We start from the raw sequence: 21,472 nt of genomic DNA on the forward strand, positions 1-21,472 counted from the left end.
GTTATATGCCTTGAGGGCCCGGAGGTGAGGGAAAACCGCTCACACTGGCAAAAGCTACAACCTCAGTGTGGCAGCCCAAGTGCGAGGGAGTCGCTTTATTTTAAGCGCTTGGCGTGTTCCTAAGAAGATGCGTACTAAATGCTCATTTGATGACACATGCGACAGATCTGCAAAGGACAACAGGGGCTCTGATGGAAGCTGGATCATGGCTGTAACCATCCAGGAGGACCATTGCTTTTCTGAGAACCTGATGCTGAAGCAGACATCAGAAGAACAAGTGGGACTTGGTGAAAAGAAAAAGCATAAAGGTCCAAGTCTGTATTCAAACATTTTTCTCCACCTGCCAATTCCCAAATAAGCACTCAGGGGCTCAATATTAGTTATAAATGATTGGTCAATAGCTCAGGCTTGCTACTAGCTGACTCTCACACTTAAATTAGACCACAATTATATTTATGCCTTGCCACGTAGCAGTACCTTTGTTAACATGACACGTTCATCTCCTCCTCCCTCTGCATCTGGTTGGTAACTCCTCTGACTCTGCCCTTCTCCTTCCCATCATCCTTAGTTTGGTCACCCTGACTATTACTGATCTGGCTATTACTGATCAATCAATATTTTATTAAACCATTTAGAGTGTCAAATCTTTGCAGTGTACAAGAGGGTTATTCCACAGCATTAATAGAAACAACGCTGGAGAAGCTGGGGAGATGGCTCAGCCGTAAAGCACTTGCTCCATAAGCACGAGGAACTGTGTACAGGTCCCCGGCACCCACATCAAAAGCTGGGCGTGGACATCCTTGCTGTTCCAGCGCTGGGGATGGGGAGACAGAACAGTACCTGGAGCTTGTTGACCAGTTAGTCTCACCAAACAGGTGAGCTCCAGGTTCAGCGAGAAACCCTGCTTTAAAAATAAGGTGGAGACCCATTGAGGAAGGCAGTTAGGATTGACCTCTGACCTCCACTTGTATATACATATACCACACACATGTAAATTAATAAATAAAACTCTTTTTACCTTCTGAACTTTAAGTCTTATGTGTCTACCTCCTGGGATGTTGGAGGTAAGTGAGCTAAGTACCTAAGGTAGTATTTACCATCCCTGTTGTCCAGTATGCAAACATGTCCCCAACTGGGAAGACTACAGCTCAGGTACACACAGCAGCATCCCACCCACCTCAACAGAAGCGGCAGACAGAGATTTCCTGCTAGATCCTGACAGATACCACTGGGGTAGGTGATGCAAGCTGCCTCAAACACTCCTGTCCGAACACTGAAACTAAGGTAAAGAAGAAAACAGAGAGGGCATCTGAGGAGGCAGCTCAGTCTGGAAGTTCTTGGCACTCAAGCACAAGGACATAAACCATAAAAAGCATGGAAACCATAGGGGAGAAAAGTCCAGGTGTGTTTGTAATCCCAGCACTGCATCTGACTTCAAACACAAGGTAGGTAACTCCTGAGGAATGGCACCTGTGGTTGGTCTTTGACCTCCACACACATGCTCCTGAGCGCACACACACACACACACACACACACACACACACACACACACACACACACGTACATAGGCATACCCATAATAAACAAGAAACGAAAGGGTAGGAATATAGTGATCATGCATGATGGCTTCAGCATGACACTAGTCTGAAAAGAAACCAAGAGCCACAAGAAGTAGAACATTGTTGATGATGATGGTGATGGTGATGCTACTGCAGTGTCTTGAGAAGATGCTCCTGTGGTGTGCCCTTCACCCACCCTGCCCCCTCTTCTGACTTCTATCTGTCCCTTAAGGCTGTTGCTCTTCCATTATTTCTGGGATCTGTCTCACACCCTTTCGATAACATTCACTTCCTAGCTGTGGTGGTTAGAATAAGAATGGCCCCTTAGGCTCATATATTTGAAAGCTTTGTCACCATGGGGTTTCCCTACTCGAGAAGAATTAGGAGATGTGACCTTGTTCAAATGGATGTGGCCTTGTTGGAGGAAGTGCGTCGCTGTAGGTAGGCTTTGAGGTTTCAAAAACTCAAGCCAGGCCCAGTGTCCCTCTCTTTCTTCTGTCTGTGGATCTAGATGTAAAACTCTCAGCGACTTCTCCATCACCATGTCTGTCTGTGTGTCACCAAGCTCCCCACCATGATAATGTACTAAATCTCTAAAACTGTGAGCAAGCCCCAGTTCAATGCTTTCTCTTGTAAGAGCTGTCATGGTCATGGTGTCTCTTCACAGCAATAGGACACCAAGACACCACCAAAAGTTATCCAACCATTGCTTGCAACCAAAATCCCTCACCTTATTAGCATCTGATATACTTAACCTTGAAAAAGTCAAAACCCCCAAATCCAAGGCATCTTAATTGCTGCTGAGAGGACCTGAAATCATAGAAGTAAAGAGGCGAGCTTCCTTCCAAGTGTGTACCAGTTATAACTTTAGCATTGGGACAGAGAGCTCCGTATATAGAATGAATGCTAATTTTAAAAAGCGGTTGGAAAAATAGTCCATCTCTAGTTAACCACTGATGAAGCAGCCCTATGTCTGTAGTGTAACTCAGCACTAAGCCAGGGCACCGTAACATCATCGAGTAGATGGATCCTGACAAGTGCACAGGACATAACTGAGCTGTAATTCAAGTCCTAGGAGGTCCCCAGAGATGGAAGCTGGCCTGATACATCGCAGTTATGGGACAAATGACTTTAGAACTTAGAAGTTAAAATTATTTAGGCAGCAATGGAGGGGGGAGCCTTAACTGGGACATCGCATGATGGGATATGTCCTCCAGAATTTAATAAAGTTTAGATGATCTGAATCTAATTGTGAGGCCATTTGCAAAATCAAGTTACTACATAGCATCTTTGGAAATGAGTCATGTTCCTAGGGAGTGCTACAGCACAAATGGTTATCTGCATCATCCCCGAAGGGTGTTCTGCTTGTTGTGAATCAAAGCTCACGGAAGACCTGTCACATGTTATAAAACCTGGCTTGGTGATGGTTGCCTGCAGCGGTGGAGAAAGGAGACGTAGCAAACGTGTTAGCCAAGCAGGCAGAGGAGGCTGTAACCTCTATCCCAGACTCTGACCACTTCTCAGCACGTCTCATGTCTGGATGCTCTGATGATTGTCTAACCCATGTCTGGTAAAGAAAACCCAAACCAGAGGCCACTGTTTAGACACACCCCAAGGCTAACTGCCCAGAGTCATATAACTCAGATTCAGGCCATCCTGATGGCCCTCAAACACTCAAATCACAAACATAAAATGTTGATTTACATCTTTATTGGCATGATTCGGTGAAATTGCACCAATTAGCCATAGGCAAATCAGTACAAATACCTGCTTGCCCTAAAAATAATGATAATAAATAATATATAATCATGAAATTGGTTGCGATCATTCCTCTGTTATACTTGAGGCTTAAGAAAAACTCTTCTTCCAACCTAGTTTAAAGTCTTCCAGACTATGACCCATTCATTTTATTGCTTGTCAGTTAACTTTAAAAAATTTTTAAATCTGACCTGATTTGACCTTTGGCGTCTTATTTTTACTCTCACAGTGCATGCTTACAAGCCTGCAAATGTGTGTGTGCACACAGGCACACACACACACTCCTGCCTTGTTCCTCTTTGTCTCACCTAATCCCAGCCATTCTGATCTGTGGTGGTCCTTGGACAACACCAAGCACATTCCTACTTAGCTCACCCCCACAGTGTTTCAGGCCCAGTCCCAAATGTTACTTTTTCTATACGGTTTGTCCTATAGTACCTAAAATCACAATCCATGGCTCCTCCGAGATATTTTTCTTTAGTATGAATGTGAGCATGTACATGCTTCTCATATACTGGACCCTTACTTGTTAGCACATGATCCAAAGCTTGTCTTTTTCATCTGCGGCAATATAAGCCACATAATCACAAGGACCTTCATAAGCTTTATCTGCTACAGTATCCTCCTAGCCTAAACTAGAAGTGAGCGCTGATGGATGCTGTCTTGGTCAGTGTCAGCTATCAACAATATATGACACAAATGTAGAGCACCCGAGGAAGTGGGGCTGCAACCGAAGAGTTGCCTCCATCAGACTGGCACGTCTATGAAGTGTTTTCTTACTTACTTATGTAGGAGGGCCCAGCTCGCTGTGAGGAATGCCATCTCTAGCCAGCTGGGCCTGTAAAAGAAAGCAGGCTGAACAAGCCATGGAGAGTAAGCCAGTAAGCAGCACTCCTCCATGGCCTCTGCTTCAGATCCTGCCTACAGGTTCATGCTTGAGTTCCTACTCTGGCTTCCCGCAAAGGACTGTAATGGGTGAGCTGAAATACTCCCTTTCCTCCCAAAGTTGTTTTGGTCTGTGATTTATCACTGCCATGGAAGCAATCTAGGACAGATGCTCAATCAAATTTTGTAACTCTAAACCTCCATGCAACAGAAAGGTTAGGGTTTGGGATAAATATGAAAGGGAACTAATTTTTTCCCTATGCCTCCATACTAGAAAAATATTGGAGAGGGAGTAAAGGAAAATGAAGAAAGCAGAGGGTCCGGTACGTTATGAGGAACAGAATTCATACTCCACTGGCAGAGTCTCAAGACCCTAGCAGAGGATGGATGTAAGCTGCACCGATACACAGAAGACCAAAATCAAGATCTCTATCAGATGCATACCCCCAAGAGGGAGCAGAGCCAGAGAGAGAGGCACAGGATCAAAGATGGGTGCTCCTGAACCCCTCATCTACCCGTGCCTCCCTGTTGATGGGCCCATTCTTGTGCAGAATAGTGCAAGTCTACAGATGTTGAGTTTGTGGTTACAATGGCTGTGTTTTGTGCAGTAGGTGGCATTTCTAGCCCTTCTATATAGTTTTCGGCTCTTACATTCTTTCTGTAGAATCCTACTTTCTGTACCTATCCTACTGGTAGACTCAGGCAAAGGGGGTGAGGGGTCACTGCCTGTACCTGTGTATGCACTCATGGTCCTCCAAGACTCCAGTGGATCATCCCACAACAACAGTCATACCATGGCCCCCGTTAAACTAAGCAGACCACAAAACAAAACCAATGATAGATGGGTAGATGGATATTGATAAGAATGGGAGGGAGATATAGAGATGGTGTGGGTGGTGGAGAGAGTAACCAGAATGCATTGTGTGTGTGTGTGTGTGTGTGTGTGTGTGTGTGCATAAAAATGTCAGACATCTAATTTTAATCAAACTATTCCAGGTTAAAAAAATATGGGCCATGACAGAAGCGGGGAGGTCTTGGGGTAACCTGTGTGAACATGCCGTCTTCCTCTGAAACCTTGTCCCTCTTCTTCACTGAGCTGTTGGAAGAAAGGTTAAAATCAAGGTAGGTTGAATTAGGCAAATATATTGTTATGTCTCTCCTCTGCCAGAGTCCAAACTGGCCTCATTTTATTCAAGATTAAAGATAACCACTATTATTCTCAGGAATGAAATTAATTTTAAAGAAAAATGTTGGTCATGTGCCAGGCAGAGAGTCCAGCATTTTCCCCCTGGAGCCTGGGATAAGCATGTCGTGTCCTCTACTGACCTTGTATGTGCTTCTGTAGGGAAATTAGAGATGCATTAAGTAGCTGCACACAATAGAATAATTGCCATGGCAACCAAAGGCCCATCACCTGAGCTTTCTTCCACACTGATTTGTCAAGAGTGACTTGCAGATGGTCTCACAAAATGGAAGAGGAAAAAACATCATATTCGCTCCTTCTTCCCTCCTTTCTCATGTTTGGATATCTGGGTTCTAAAAGTGGCTCACTCATGTCTCCTTTTTCTAAAATTATTCTAAATATGTTTTTTTCTTCTCTGACTTGCTGTCTGACTCATGGATCCTATGCTTGATGAGGTGAGGGACTGGGATAAAATCAGCACACAGAAGTTCCCTTGGGGGAGGCGGGGGTCAACCCACATGTCTTCCATTGGCAAGGCTGGCAGGATGACGGTGCACCCTTGATGAGGCCATTCTGGGACAACGTCTCTGTTCTGTTAAAGGGGATCCGTGACCTTGTCAGTTCACTGTCTCAGAGGAACTAGACCCAAGGTAAAATAGTTGTGTGAACGAATAAATGACAACTTTCTGTCCACATCCTTTTAGAGGTTTGTTTTTCCTTGAATCCATCATTTGATACAGAAGACGGTAAACATGAACTGACCTAGAATATGGTTCAGATGATGGGTTCTTTGGTTGCTATGGTGATCACTCAGCTATTAGTCAATGGCGCTTCTGTAAACAGTTCCAACACATGAATAAACATAAAAGACCAACCGTGAGGGTAGAAAGAAAATGCTTATTCCTGAGATCCTCGTGTGTGTGTGTGTGTGTGTGTGTGTGTGTGTGTGTGTGTGTGTGTGTGGTTGTTTCTGTCTTGGAACAGGATCTCATTATGTAGCTCAGACTAGCCTTAAGCCCAAAGTCTTGCCTTAGTCCCTCAAGTGCTGGGGATAACAGGCAAGCACCACTATGCCTTGTTTGCAGTGATGTTTTAGACAAATAGTTCTCAGAGGAAAGGTGCCCATTTAGGTAACCTCAGGCCACACCGAGAAACACAGCACACTCCAAGGATTTCCCTATAAGTAAATGAAATGTCATAAGCTTTAGTGAAATGTCACAGGCTTGCTGAAATGCCAGTAACAGTTGACCATGGGGAGGAGGTCTCTGCGGCAGTGTGGTCTTCTACCTACCCTAGGTTTGTTCCCCTCAGGCTACTTCTACAACCTCAGTTTTCTCCCCTGTCCCCTACGTAGGCAGTTAAGAAGCCTGTGGGCAACTGACACAAAACTAGCAAACTCTGATTATCAAACAGACTCACCTGCAGGAAAAAGTTAATTCTATACTATTTGATGTTAAAGCACTTTTTAAAGAAAACTCAGAATAATGATTTTAGGGGAAAGACTTCCATTTCTCGTGAAAGTTAAGTACTACCTCCTAGCTCAGTTCTGAAATTATATAAGAAATGGATTTTACATCTCCGAGTTTTCTCTAAGAAGCAATATAGGTCTTATGAAAAGTTTGCCTGAAGGATATATGCATATGCATTTTGGGGCGGAAGACTTCAAATCATCAAATATATGGTTATATTGGGCTGCCGAGAAGTAGACGGGATTGAATTAACTATTGGACTTGAATTAAATCTGTTTCCAATTATCCCCTGAAAGAAGGTGAGCTTATGGGTCAGTTATATCTTATAGACAAAATTACTGTTTTAAAAAGGCACAAATAATAAATCATGAAATTTTAGGCTGGGAGCCGCCCGAGAGGCCCCATTGTTGTCGTCCCTAAGCTCACAGCTTCTGTGAGGGTCTCAGAGCCGCTCAGGTTGTTGACCTCACTGGAGTTTGATCATGCTGCCCGTGGAAGGCGTTCCCTGGGACTCAGCTGCCATTCGGCTCTGCTGCGGGAGAGTTTGCTGTTTTTAGGATTGGGTTCGACTTCTGGGTACGTTGTAAGGTCTCTTTGGCTTTCAGTTTGGTCATGTTTGGGGAGGTAGATTAGATGAAGGGGCTTGTTTGAAATAATGGCAAAACAGTGCCCTCAACAGAAAGGCGTCTTTGAAAGAAATAATCACAGGTGATTATTGTGTCATTGAATGCAGTGTGGCCATAATGACATCACATAATGACTGTTATACGTCATTGCTCTTGCCCCCACTTGTGTACCCTGCCCCCAAGTGTGTGTGTGTGTGTGTGTGTGTGTGTGTGTGTGTGAACTGTTAGGGTTTCCATTTGGTTCTTAGAACTCAGTTAGCATAACTGCAGTCCTCTGTCATTGCTTTGCCATCCCCTGAAATGCCACCACTACGGGGACTCTTTACCTCCTTCATTGTTCTGCTTGCTCCCTGGTTCATTATTATGTTCCAGTATAATCCCAAACCAGGAGGCAAAGGGCCTTGCCAAAAGTCCAAAGAGGCACAGTCCAGCTGCTTGATGTGCCCCATGACTAGTGCCCAGAGGTAGCATGGTGGCTGTGCACAAAGGACTCCTGTCCGGGCTCAGAAACATGCTTCCCCAGGCTGGCAGAGGTGCTGGGATGAGTTCTTGGTCTGTAAATAAAAAAGGGGGGGAATTCTTGGTGCAGGCTCTTCCAGCTCCAAACACTGCGACTCCATGAGCAGCTGTGGGCACTCCTTAAAATGTGGCCAAATGAATGGATTCTACCCGGTGCTCTGTGAAGAGAGGGAAACCCTTGGGGTTCTGTGTGTACCCCTGTGCTTTGGTCAGTGGATACACCTTTGAGGAGAATCATCACTGAACTAGTCTTTCCCAGATAATTCCTTCCCTGCTAATGTCCCTTTACTTCACAGCCATTGCCACCCCCCACACTTTGAGCCTATGTCATCACTGACTGAAAGCTAGAACCCCTATTCAAGGATTCTACCACGTGCATGACAGCCCTTATTTCTTATAGGTGGTCTTGTTACTTTCACATGGACTCAGCGAACGGTGGCTTCCAGAGTACAAAGTATAATTCCTCTAAGGCGGTGGTTCTCAACCTTCCTAATGCTGTGACCCTTTAATACAGTTCCTCATGTTGTGGTGACCTCAACCATAAAATTATTTTGTTGCTACTTCATAGGTATAATTTTGCTACTGAATCATATGTAAATATCCAATATGCAGGTTATTTGAAATGTGACTCTCCCCCCCTCAAAGGGGTCATGACTCATAGTTTGAGAATCACTGCTCTGAGTTCTTTTTTTTTTCTAAACCCTTCAGGGCTTACAGCTATAATCTTCAATCTCTTTCCCCCATCAGGGCCTGCTTTTGGAAGAGCAATACTCTCCCTATGCCATATACAAAGAACTTGTTCTCCCAATACTTGAAAGCTGTTCTCCAGGCATTGCTGACCACAGTAGAAATGATAGTGGTGGCAGGCTTCCTTCAATAGACCAAGCACTACTTCCCTGTACTGGATTGGGTGAATAGCTTCTTCCAGTACTCGTTTCTCCCTGAAGCTTCAGTGAATGCTGTTATTTGGACATAGGGTCCCTGAGGATATATAGCTAAGAGGATGTTATATTGTTCTATGATGTATCCTGTATAAGTGTCTATTTTCCGTTCCTATAACCAAATATCTAAAACTATGTATTTTATAAAGAAAAGAGGCTGATTTGTCTTGTGATTTCGGAGGCTTCATTTAGTGGCCTCTGGTGAGAGCAATGTGGCTGCCTCACAGCATGGCAGACGGCCGCATGGTGGGCACACGTACAAGTGAGAGAAATCACAGGCAAGACAGGCGACAAGAAGGACGCAGGGGTCAGACCTCTCTCCATAGCAACTCACTCTTGAGAGAGCTAAATGAGTCCACAAGGCCAGCATTAACCCCACTGACTTCAACCTGTGCCGGTCTCCACGCCATTGAGACCACCACACTAGAAACCATGCTTCCAGCACATAGATATTTGGGAGCCACAACGAAACCATATCCACATCTATGACTGGGGTTCTTAGAAACAAAGGACGGGATATATAGATCCCAGAGGGGAGGTGATCGGGTGATGACAAAGGTAGAGGCAGATGCAGCCAGGTCAAAGACGATAAGACTGGTTATGAGTCAGGTACAGAAGGGAAAGGATTATTCCCAAGCGCCTTCAGAGGGAGTCCATTCCTGCGGATGACATCGAGATTCTTGCTTCCAGAACTGTGAGCTTCCCAAATAAAGTGATGCTAAGTCATTTAGTCTTCAGGAGTCTTCGGTGTCATGACACTATAGAATTGAAGCTCATTAAAGGCTTGGACCATTCTGAGGACAGGGAGAAGAGAAGGAATCAGATGTTTCAACTCATGCTGACAGCAAAGTGCCAAGCTGAATGTTTTACATGGTCACATATGTAATTTTATGTAATGCACAAATCAGTATCCTTTAAGATTATATATATATATATATATATATATATATATGTATATATATATATGCTATGATGTTGTAGGCTTGCATAGATGTAAAAGACAAAAAGTAGTAAGGCCACAGGTTTATTGAATAATAAACATAATAAAGTGTTATATGTCACACAAAACAAAGCCCAAAGGCTCTCTTACAAAGAATATGCAAGTCGTTGTCTGAGGCACGTAGCAAGTGTGAGAGAGGTAAGAAAATCCATAGCCAGATGTTATTAATATGAAGGAAGCCAGGGATCAAATTAGCACTCACATGGTAACTGTAAATAAGTATCAATAATAACAACAACAAACGAGTGTTTTGAAAGACACAAATAAGGTGAAATTAAATTACTGGGCATGTAACATGACATCTCAGTTTGATTTCATTGCTGTGGTAAAACACCATGACCAGAAGCAAATTGGGGAAGTTTATTTTAAGTTACACATCTCCATCACAGCCTCCACCACTGAGGGAAGCCAAGGCCGAAACTCAAGTAGGGTGGGAACACGGGGTCGGTCCTGAGCAAAGGCCATAGAGGAACACTTTACTTTCTCACCATGGATTGTTTGGCTTGCTTTCTTATACCACCAGGACCATTTGCCCAAGAGTGGCGTCACCAACAGTGGCTAGGCTTTCCATACCAATCACTTAATCATGACAACACCCTTAGAGGCCAGTTGGATGAAGACATTTTTCAACTGAGGCTCCCTCTTCCCAGCTTGTATCAAGTGAACAAAAATCAAATAAATGAAACAAACTAATTAGCACATGGTAAATGAAATGTCGAAGGGTCTTGAACAATATAAGGCAAGGGTATCAATAGCAAATATAGCCTTCAACTGAGTATGCCTCTTATATAACAAGAAAAGGCACTATTCTGGCACTGCAAGGGCTTCCATAACGTCCAGTCAGGGCAGACACTGATAGAAATGTTCTCTGACTCTTCTCTGGGGTCACAGCTACTTAACTCTGTTGTGCAGCCCTAGCACACACCACCCTGTGACAGAATGAGATTAGTGTTGTGCAGCCAGTGACTTTGCTGTCCCCATTAGCTGTGGCCAGAGGGTAGGAACAGAGACACACTGGAAAAGCATGCATTGGAGTCAGGGCTGTATCACTTCTACATACATGTCTGCTCCAGATGGCGACTGATACACACATTTAATCACATGAATATCAATTATCCCCATATTAAAGCCAAGAAGAGATTTTAATTTTCCTGAGTGGTATTTACTGAGCGACCTTCAGTTTATCTCCAGATAAACACCTAATTTCAAAAGAAGGAAAATGATCCTCTCCACCACCCACACCTACTCAAGGTACACACACACACACACCCTCAAAGGTGTCATCTGCCTGGCACCATGTGGGCAGCAATAGATGTGGGAGTTAAGCCAGCGTAGAAAGTGTCTCCAAACACTTACTCATCCTCCCACCGCCTTCCAAAAACACTGTGTTGAGTTTACAGCTTTGAAAATGTAATTAACACTTTTACTTACGGAGAGTGGATCCTGCGAGTTTCAGCAGGCTATACTAGAAGCAGCCTCAATTCTCAATGGCCTTACTCAAAGGGTAACCCAAGTATAGACACTCTTTTCGACTCCCAGGAGCCTGGAGACCAATACAGGCTTAGGCCAACCTTTCTTTCTCTTCATCCCCACCCTGTTGTGGGAGCTCCTTCTGCTCCTTCAGCCAATAGCCGCTGAGATACCAGCCCATTGGGGCGTGGTCTCTCTTTTTAAAAATGCGGCCACTTCCCTCCGCTCGCTCTCTGGCTTCCGGCTCCGCTTCTGACGACTAGGCTCCCTTCCTGATTGCGCAGAGGGCTGTTGTCTGGGACGGTGATCTGTAAGTTTTTTCCCCTTTAAATAAATAACCATTCTATTAATCATAATTCCAAACTGGTGTGGGATTGTTTGTGATTTACGCCATCACCACCCCACTCCATCCCCACCTCACCCACAGACTTAAAAATTATATCTCACTGAGTACAGCACTAAGCAGCACCATGGTGAAAGCTTGGAAGAGTTATTTAGAATTAGATTCTGCCTTAGTTCGGTTTCCATTGTTGTGATAAAGACACCGTGACTAAAAGAATTGGGGAGGAAAGTGTCTATTTCAGCTTACAGTTTCATATCATGGTCCATCAGGAAAGGAAGCCAGGGCAGGAGATCAAGGCGGAAACCTGAAGACAGGAACTGAAGCAGAAGCCATGGAGGAGTGCTTCTTACTCGCTTGTTCCTCACAGCTTGCTCAGACTGCTTTCTTAGATGACTCAGCCCATCTGCCCAGGGGTAGTACCACCCGCAGTGGTGTAGGGCGGGGCCTTCCTACATCAATCATTAATGAAGAAAATGACTACAGACTTGCTTTCAGGCAATTTGATGGAGGTATTTTATTAACTGGGGTCTCTTTTATCAGATAACTGAACCTTGTATCACACTGACAAAAAAAAAACCCAACAACAAAAAACCAAGACAGATTCTACAACTTTTTGCCATGATAGCATTACCTTTAAAACTAGATTTACCTAGAGTTGTGTCTTTACAAAGAATGGTTTGTATAGGGGTGACATGATGCATAATATCTTGTTCCAAGACCTCTTTCCTATAAGTCTGTCATGGCACCTAGGATCTTACATGAAAACACCAAAGTCTTTTATTTGAAAGGAAGAAACAAAACTATCATGATTAGGCAGTGAGTTGGCAGTCATTATGAAAGAAACAGACAGGGCAAATTTTGGTAAGGAAACAGAACAGAAGGTGCTGCTTGGTGGTGCCAGGATGGGAATTTGGGCCCTGGTGTTCAAGCAAAAGCTGAACCAGCTTCACGATGCAACAAAGCCAAAGAAAGAGGTAGACAAACTTGGGATTACACAGAGTATAATTTATTGGGCACTTAGGTAAAGAAATGTATCTTGAAGCAAGACAGGTGAGTTCTCACAAACTGGATCAGAAGAAGGGGGAAGATAGAATGGCCAACATAGGACTACATCCAAGCCAAGTTGGAGGCTGGTTTAGCTCCGGCTGACACCAAGGACACAGGACACATTCCTGGTGTTGATGGGTCTAGAATCTTCGTCATAAAACTCTGCAGACTATTTATAGATTCTGGGGAAAGCTAGTCAGAGTCACTCAGCATGGTCATGGTTCTTATAACTCAAAATGGCTTCCTTCATGTCAAGTTGAAGCCCCACACCTGTGTAAGGGCAAAGGCAGGTAGGGAAGTCCATGGGGCAGAGGGAGATTAGAATTTGTTTCTTCTGCCCACAGCTGAAACATGTGGACACCACTGGGAAAACACCAGCTGAAACATTGGCCCCTGTCCCAGAGCAGCTGCCATATATGAGGATGTGGGAAGCAGGTTTTATGTTAAAAAAAAAACACATTTCTTTGGGGGTTAATTGCAAAATTCAAATGTTATTTTAAACAGAAAAAGAAGAAGGCTTTAGTTTCAAATTTCATGCATAGAGTTGAGTCTTTGGATGGTAACCTGCATGCCTCAGCTTTTTCCCAGCTCTGTCCTCACCTGCTCCTGCTAGTGAAGGTCACTGGAGACTTTAGAGAGACGCTCTTTAATGAGCTTCAAGGATATAATCCTAGGAAGCCTTGTCATGATCAGAGAACAGTACTAAGAATATGAGTTCTTTCACTTAAAGGGCCTTGAGGGACTTTTTTTTTCTGCTTGGAATTCTGTCAGGGACGATCAGATAAAAACAAGCCCACTTTAGAGTTAGGAGAGTCAGAATGAGAAGCTGAGCAACATAGTTCATTTCTATGGCAGACCACCAGCATCATCTACTTCCTTTGCAAACTGATGCACATGCTTGCATAAGGCCCACTCCCTTACTGCATGTAGTATGCCTAAGAGACAGTCAGTATGGCTGAGTAAGAATGTTTCCAAGCACGGGTCTAGGGAGACCTGGATAGTTTAATAAATACAGCTTTAACCTGGGAACTAAACAGATAACTAGTAGAGTTGTGACGTTACATGCAACAGGTGCATAACACATGTTAAACTCTATTACGATGTTCTTTCTCTACACATGTCTTACAAAAGACCCAAAGGATGGACTGGAGTCTTTAGCTTAAAGCCTGTTTTAACTTAAAGCTATTTTTAGGAACCCAAGGCCTGTGTTGGACTTGTACAGGAAGCTTCTCACTGCAGTTGTATTGATAGATAGGTTCTTTAACAGCTACAGGGACACTTGGGTTATCTCTACTTCTTAAGGGAGCTTCATTGGTGACTCAAGGGATTTAGAGGCAAAAGTGCTTTCAGGAACCATTTAGCAAAGCGGTTCTCAACTTCCACACTTGTCAGAATGACCACAGCCCTACACATTTACTTTGAATATTATAACAAACACTGTAGGAGTAAATATTAGTATTTTCTTTCTCCACAATTCCCAATGAAATAAAGAAACACTGCATGGCAAGTCACCCTGCATGTGCAGACTGACAACAATCTTGTTGAGAAAACTGCTTGGTGCAAGCTGTAATTAATGAGGCGCCATCTGTGAGAGGCAAGGCTCCCTGCATAAGCTGCGACTATCCAAGCGAAGTTCTTAGGCTTTTTAGCCAGATGGGAAGAGAGAAAAGGGTGTAACAAAGCAGAAATGAGGGGAGAATTATCTGATCAGTAACATATGCTATGTGGTTACATTTTATTTTATTATCTGACATATAGATTCGTTTTCACACTCTTCCTAGAAAACTTGGTTTAGAATTTATATCCAACTTTGAATTCTTTCACTTGGTTTGATAGTTTTGCATTTACTAGTCTCTCTCTCTCTCTCTCTCTCTCTCTCTCTCTCTCTCTCTCTCTCTCTCTCTCTCTCTCTCTCTCTCTCTCTCTCTCTCTGTGTGTGTGTGTGTGTGTGTGTGTGTGTATCTGTGTACCTGCTGTGGAGATCAGAAGATAACTTATAAGAGTCAGCTCTCTCTTCACCCCACATAGGTCCCAAGGATGAAGCTTGGGTCTGCAGGCTCTGCAGCAGAGAGCTTAACCAGCTGAGTCATCTCACTTCTCACCTCCTGCTTGATTTTAAATTGCATCAACAGATCAGCTCATAGAAAATGCTTGCTTCCTCCCAACTCTGAGTAAAACTCCAACCCCTCTGCTTTCCGGTTCCTGCATGGGTCACAGAGTGAACTCATGACCAGCCCACTCCTGCTATTCAGTTCCCACAGAGCCATATCTGAGTGGCTGCTAAACATGTCCACCCACTAGCCTGGCCTAGAACACCTCTCTATAACTCCTCCTGCCATATATTACCTTTCTCCTCCCCTGTCAAAATCCCAGTGACTCTCCAAGGCAGGACACTTCATCCAAAGACTTCCCCCATATGGTCTCAATGTATCTTCATGAAACATTTACAGGCAACTATAACTTCCAATAACTCAGTGCCTATAAAAACATCATGCCTTGTCAGTTAACCTGCAGATCTGAACACTTTTTTTAAAAAAAATGTGTATATTTGCCTCTGTGTGTACCATTGGGAGTGTCGGCAAAGGCCAGAAGAGGGTGTTGGACTGCCTGGAACTGAGTTATGAGCAGGTGGAAGCTTCTGATGTGGGTACTAGGAACCAAACTTGGGTTCTCAGGAAAGTGCTCTTAACTGCCGAGCCACCTCTCCAGTCTAAATATCTGAAGAAATTTTAAGCATATCTATTTAGGGATAATCTGCATATACTAAAGATGACTTTTGGTAAGGGCATAATTTCCTTAAAAACCAAAGCAATTTTAATGAGACATAATTGACCTATAATAAAGTGCATGTAAATATATATTTGTAAATTTTATATATACATTCATAAAGTACACAATGGGGTAAGATTGATATATGTATGCTTATATTGATAAAGCTGTTACCACCATCAAGGCAATAAATATGTCCATCACAAGGTTTTTTTCTGCGCTTCTCCCTGTAGGCAACAGTCATTAGGCTGCACTTTCTGGAACTTTATAGAAGGGGGAGGGAGTGACAGCATATGCTCTCTTTCTTGTTTTTTTTTTCTCAAAGTTTATGTGGTTTGAATGTAATTGGCCTACATAAGCTCATAGTAAATGGCACTATTAGGAGGTGTGGCCTTGTTAGAGGAAGTGTGTCACTGTGGGGATTGGCTTTGAGTTCTCATATATGCTCAAGCCATGCTCAGTTTTTCAGACCACTTCCTGTTACCTGTGGGTCAAAATGTAGAACTCTAAGCTCCTTTTCCAGCACCACGGATGTCTGCCTGCACACCACCATGTCACACCATGATGAAAATGTAAGCCATCTCAATTAAATGTTTCCCTTTGTAAGAGTTGCCATGGTCATGGTGTCTCTTCACGTCAACAGAAACCCTAACTAAGACAATGGAATTCTCTGATATTCATTCACGTTCATGTGCTTTATCAACAATTCATTCTTCTTAAAGGCAAATAGTATTCCACTGTATGGCTGTATCAGTTTACCCACTGACCTGTTAACAGGCATTTGGGTTGTTACCAGTTTGGGGTTATTACAAATAAAGTTGCTATGAGTATTCACACCCAAGTCTGTTAAGTGAACATTTTAAAGTTCCAACTGTTTATATGATAACCAGAACTCAGTCTGGTCCATTTCTTAAGTTTCAGCTATTCTAATTTAGTTTTTAATTGTATTTTCTTGATGACTAATGATATGAGCATCTTTTCCTTTGTTAATTATTTTTTTAAAAAACTATCTTTTCTCATTTTACATATGAATCCCAGTTCCCACTCCCTCCCCTCCTCACGCTCCCTCTACCTTCGACCTACACTCTACCCTCCCCCCCCATCCATTCTCAGAGAGGGTAAGACTTGCCTTTGGGAGTCAACAAAGTCTAGCACATTACTTTGAGGCAGAACCAAGGTCCTCCCCACTATATCTAGGCTGAGTAAGGTATCCCTCCAAATGGGTTCCAAAAAGCCAGTTCAAGCAGTAGGGATAAATCCTGGTTGAGATGAGCATCTTTTTGTGTGGATGTTTGCCACATATCATATGTCACTTCTGGTGAGGTTTCCATTTATTTTATGGTTGAGATAGTGTCATGCTTTATAGCTTAGGCTAACCTCAAACTGCCCCTATCTCCTCAGTGTTTACTGACATGCGCCATCATCTCCAGCCTTTTTACGTGTTTTGAATCTCATTCTCAATGAAAATTATTTATAAACTACATACTGCCCTTGAGAATATTTCCTCCCAGTCAATGGCTTATTTTTCTACGCTCAGTAATGCCTTTGGAAGCATGAAAGGCTTAATGTCCAAGAATTCAAATTTATGAATCTTTTTCTTTTTTTTGATTTTATGATTCTAGAGTTTCAGCTAAGAAATCATTGTGTGGTACACATACATATAAACACATATACACATATATAAGTATATATACATGAATATATATATATACATGAATATATATATACATATATATATATAGAGAGAGAGAGAGAGAGAAATGGAGAGAGGGAGGGAGGGAGGGAGAGAGGGAGGGAGGGAGAAAAAGTTTGTTCATAACTTGTTATAACTTGTTTTGAGCTAACTTTTGTCAAGATGTGAGCCGGTGGGCATCTGGGGCACACATTAGCTAAATACTAGTGGTGCATCATTTCAAGTAAACTTAAAATAACAGTTTGATATATAAGATTAATGGGCTTCTAAAACTAATTTGTATCATCAGAGATAAATGAAATAAAAACTCATGAAAAGTGAAAAAATGTTTTTATATACACAAGTTGAGTCAGTTTTATAGAAACAAATATTTTATGTTTTCTCTAAAGTGTGGCCTCTAGATTTTACTTAGAAACTTAAGCTAACAGACGTACAGATGACATGAAAGTGGCTGTGACACTGGATAGGGGACAAAGGGAATAATGGGGTGGGGAGAGAACGGCTGAAGTGCACCCATACGTGACGTAATGTTTAAAAGCGCCTTTATCGAGCAATAAATTTTTTAATTGAAAAGCAAAACTAGGAAATACTTAAATTTTTCTTTTAAAATATTACCTTATAAAACAACAAACTTCTTAAAGTAGGTTCTGGTTTACAATATTTTTCTTTGTTTCAAAACAGGGTTTCTCTGGCTTCCCTGGAACTTACTCTGTAGACCAGGCTGGCCTAGAACTCAGAGGTCCGCCTGCCTCTGCCTCCTGAGAGCTGGGGTTAAGGGTGGGCGCCACCACTGCCAGGCTTGGTTTGCAGTCTTCTAAGCTACCTTCTTAGGTCTGCATGACATTATGGCTACAAATGTGGACATTGTTCTCTCCTGTGCACTGGCCCTTCGTGGAGACATATTTGGTTCGAGGACGGATCAGATCATAGCAAAGTGCTGCTTTAACTGCTTAATTAAGTGCTGTGTGTCCACGTGCTCTGGAAATGCCGCTTCAGACTTCTGAGCTGCAACATAGCTTCTCTGAAGATCTCCAATCTGTAGGAAATACCAGATCAGGAACAGAATAAGATCTACATATTGGAAAGATGCCAAGAGTTCTCAAAAGTAAATTATTCGGTTTAGAATTATCTAAATTTTAAATCCATCATAAACAAAGAGGTAAATAAAATTATATAAATAACATATGCTCCATTATAGTTGTTTAGTTATGAATCAGAAATGCGTGTTTTCCTTCTCTGTTGCTAAGAGCACTGTAAGTATAAAAGGGCTTTTGCAAAGACCCAGCTTGTAGAGCTACAATAAATAAAACATCCAACAGAGACATTCGATTAGCATAGTATCTCTTAGGCAGAAAATTTAAGTAAAATATATTAACTTAAGATATAAAGGCCAGGCACTGGTAGCACACAGCTTTAATCCCAGCACTCAGGAGGCAGAGACAGGAAGATTTCTGTGAGCTCAAGGCCAGCCTCATCTACAGAGCAAGTTCCAGGACAGTCAGGGCTACACAGAGAAACCCTGTTCCAAAAAAGATAAAGAAAAAATAAAGACAGGGTGGGGGTAACTGGAGAGATGGCACAGCAGTTAAGAGCACTGGCCGCCCTTCCGGAGGATCTGGGTTCAAGTCCCAGCACCTACATGACAGTTGACAACTATCTGTAACTCCAGTTCTAGGGGATCTGATACCCTCATACCAATGCACATAAAATAAAATTAAATAAATTGTTTTTAAAAGATATAAATTATGTTCTGAGGGGTTCTAAGTGATACTAAACACAACAATGCAGGGTAGATACTGGTTTTTACGTTTTTAAAGGGTATCTCTAATGTTAAGTGAACTCTTCTTATGCCCAGTACCAAAGAAAAATAATCTACCTTCATTCATGTATGCACTTCTGAAAAGACAGAAAATTTTTAGTATGTGCACAAAAAATCTGTATGATTCAACTCTGATGGATTTTTAATAACATATATATATGTATGTATTTTATATTTAAATGGTTTCCTTTTAAAATCATAACACTGTCAACATTATCATTTTATAATATATCAAAACATTGCCAACATCACTCATATTTTACAATATTTTTCTGAACTATCTTATAAGAATTAAGAATTCTTTTAGCTAAGAATCATAAAGGTACACTGATCCTCAGGTGAGCTGGCCTTCCTATAAGAAAGTGTCTGTACCTTTAACTATGTGGCAGCATGGAGCAGTGCAAGATGGAAGGGCATCATGGGAGCTGGGCTTCAGTTTGGAATCTCATGTTGCTAGGTGGCTTTAAGGTGCGTCTTTGTTTTGCTTCAGGTTAACTTTTTATCATTTTTAATTATGTATAGGTGTGAGTGCGTGTGGGTATGTGGATGTGTGTGCAGGTGCTGCCAAAGCCAGAGATGCAGAATCTCCGGGAGCTGGAGTTGCAGGCTTTTGTGAGCTGCCTGCCCTGGGTGCTAGGAACCAAATTCTGGTCCTTTGGAAGAGCATCAAGTGCTATTCATCACTGACTCATCCCCAAAGACCCCTGCTGTTTGGGTTTTATTGTGACTGGATCTCGTTGGTCTAACCTTGAACTAGGGACCCTCCTGCCTTAGCTTCCTGCACCCAGAGTTTTACAGCCTCCACACCCAGTCCTATGGATGCCCTGTATCCTCTGTGAGCCTCAGGTTCCATGAAAATGCAAGCATCAAGAAGCAGAAGTTTTTGTCTGCTTCATTTTTTGCTATGTCTTCTATGCTGACAACAGGGCCTAGAACACAGAGAGGCTCAGCAAAGAAACCTTGATGGGGTTTTGCAGAGAATTCAGGAAGGTAAGTAAGCAGCTGCAACAGAAGCTGGTATCTAGTAGTTGTCCCCCAAATTGTAACATGAGTGAGAGCTTTTTCTATTTTCAAAACAGACACGTGGATAATTTCGCGATCATGCTATAAAGATACAGTGTTTATGTCTTTAGTAAATAAAACCCTGTATTTATATCACAAACATTTTGAACTGTCTCTTAATCCTCAAGACAGACTTGCTTTTCAGGGTAAAAATGCTGAGATGCTTTGGTGCCTTGGCTTGTTTGTCTGTGTTTTATGAAAACAGCTCACTCTTGCTGTTGACTTCTGGATATTAACTAATTGGCAACAGAATATTAACAGCTGCCTTCCCCCCATACTGCTCATAATGAAACAGCATTCACTACCAGTCTTAATTCACAACAATCTTGAGAAAGGTGTGGTGGAAATATGATCTGAAGATAATGGACAGGATTCCTTTGCTATAAAAGTCTATTATAAATCCTTCTTGGGCCAGGAATTATCTAACAAGTGTTCTTTAGTGATTAAATGTGGTATTTTAAAATGTAAGAGATTTCTTCTGCAATTATAGTGGTGTTTTAGTCAATACCCAGTGATAAAGTTTATTACATAATCTCCTGAAGTGAAGATATTTGTGATAAAAAATTTTAAAAAGTCATTTCTTTCAGATTGAAAATAATCAACCTTCTGTTCAGAAAGATAAGGTTTAAAATGTATTCAATATGTATTTTTTTAACCAAGAAAGATCAAGAATGTGTCAGATGATAAATTAATAAAGAAAGAAAATACCTTATCAGAGATTGTTGCAAAATTAAAATGTGGCTCATACATATGGGGTGCTAAAGAGGATGCCGTCTGTAAGAGCGCTCTTGCCTGTGGGGAAGAGACGAGGAAAAGGCAGCCATATGAGCTCATGTTAGACTATAGCTATGACTTCTTTAGGTTAAAACAAAACTTACCTGGGACAGAAACTTAAGCAATCCCATGGAAAATACAAATGACATTCCTCAGGAAGTGCAATGATGTAACAAAATATAGCTTACTCTGGATAGCCTGGCAAAATTATGTTAGTGATCCATACTTCAAAAGAAGAAATAAGAGAATTGAAAATTTAGGGTAATGTAAGTTATTTGAGAACCACTGCCTCATAAAGTTGGCATTTCAGTATGATACATAATTTGAAATATGATCTTCTCAAAGCTTAAAAAAAGTCTTCTTGACTTAAGCTTTGTTGTTGATGATCAACTTCGGCGGCTTTAATAGTCTGTTCCCTCATAATGACTTGACATCAATACATTTCACAGTCATTTCAAAGTTCCAAGTTGTATGTTGGATGAGATGGAGCAAACATTCACTACCCTGCTGAGTGGTCTGCTACGTGAAATAGCAGCAGGCAGTGGCAAGCTTTCT

The 21,472-nt window shown here is 42.2% G+C and overlaps 1 protein-coding gene across 2 annotated transcripts in view; it reads right to left on the minus strand.

The window, feature by feature from the left end:
• Nucleotides 1-17,575: 17,575 nt before the first annotated feature.
• The window catches only part of Ttc8 (tetratricopeptide repeat domain 8), a 54,242-nt gene continuing 50,345 nt past the window's right edge, over nt 17,576-21,472 (minus strand). For both annotated transcript variants that reach the window (XM_038336806.1, XM_038336807.1), the window contains 2 exons: nt 20,852-20,935; nt 17,576-18,298 (listed from right to left, as the gene is read on the minus strand). In XM_038336806.1, coding sequence (XP_038192734.1) covers nt 18,182-18,298; nt 20,852-20,935 — 201 coding nt within the window. In that variant the 3' untranslated portion in view covers nt 17,576-18,181. The remainder of the gene's footprint in view (nt 18,299-20,851; nt 20,936-21,472) is intronic.

Source organism: Arvicola amphibius, chromosome 7 (genome assembly GCF_903992535.2).
Source record: "Arvicola amphibius chromosome 7, mArvAmp1.2, whole genome shotgun sequence".
NCBI lineage: Eukaryota > Metazoa > Chordata > Mammalia > Rodentia > Cricetidae > Arvicola > Arvicola amphibius.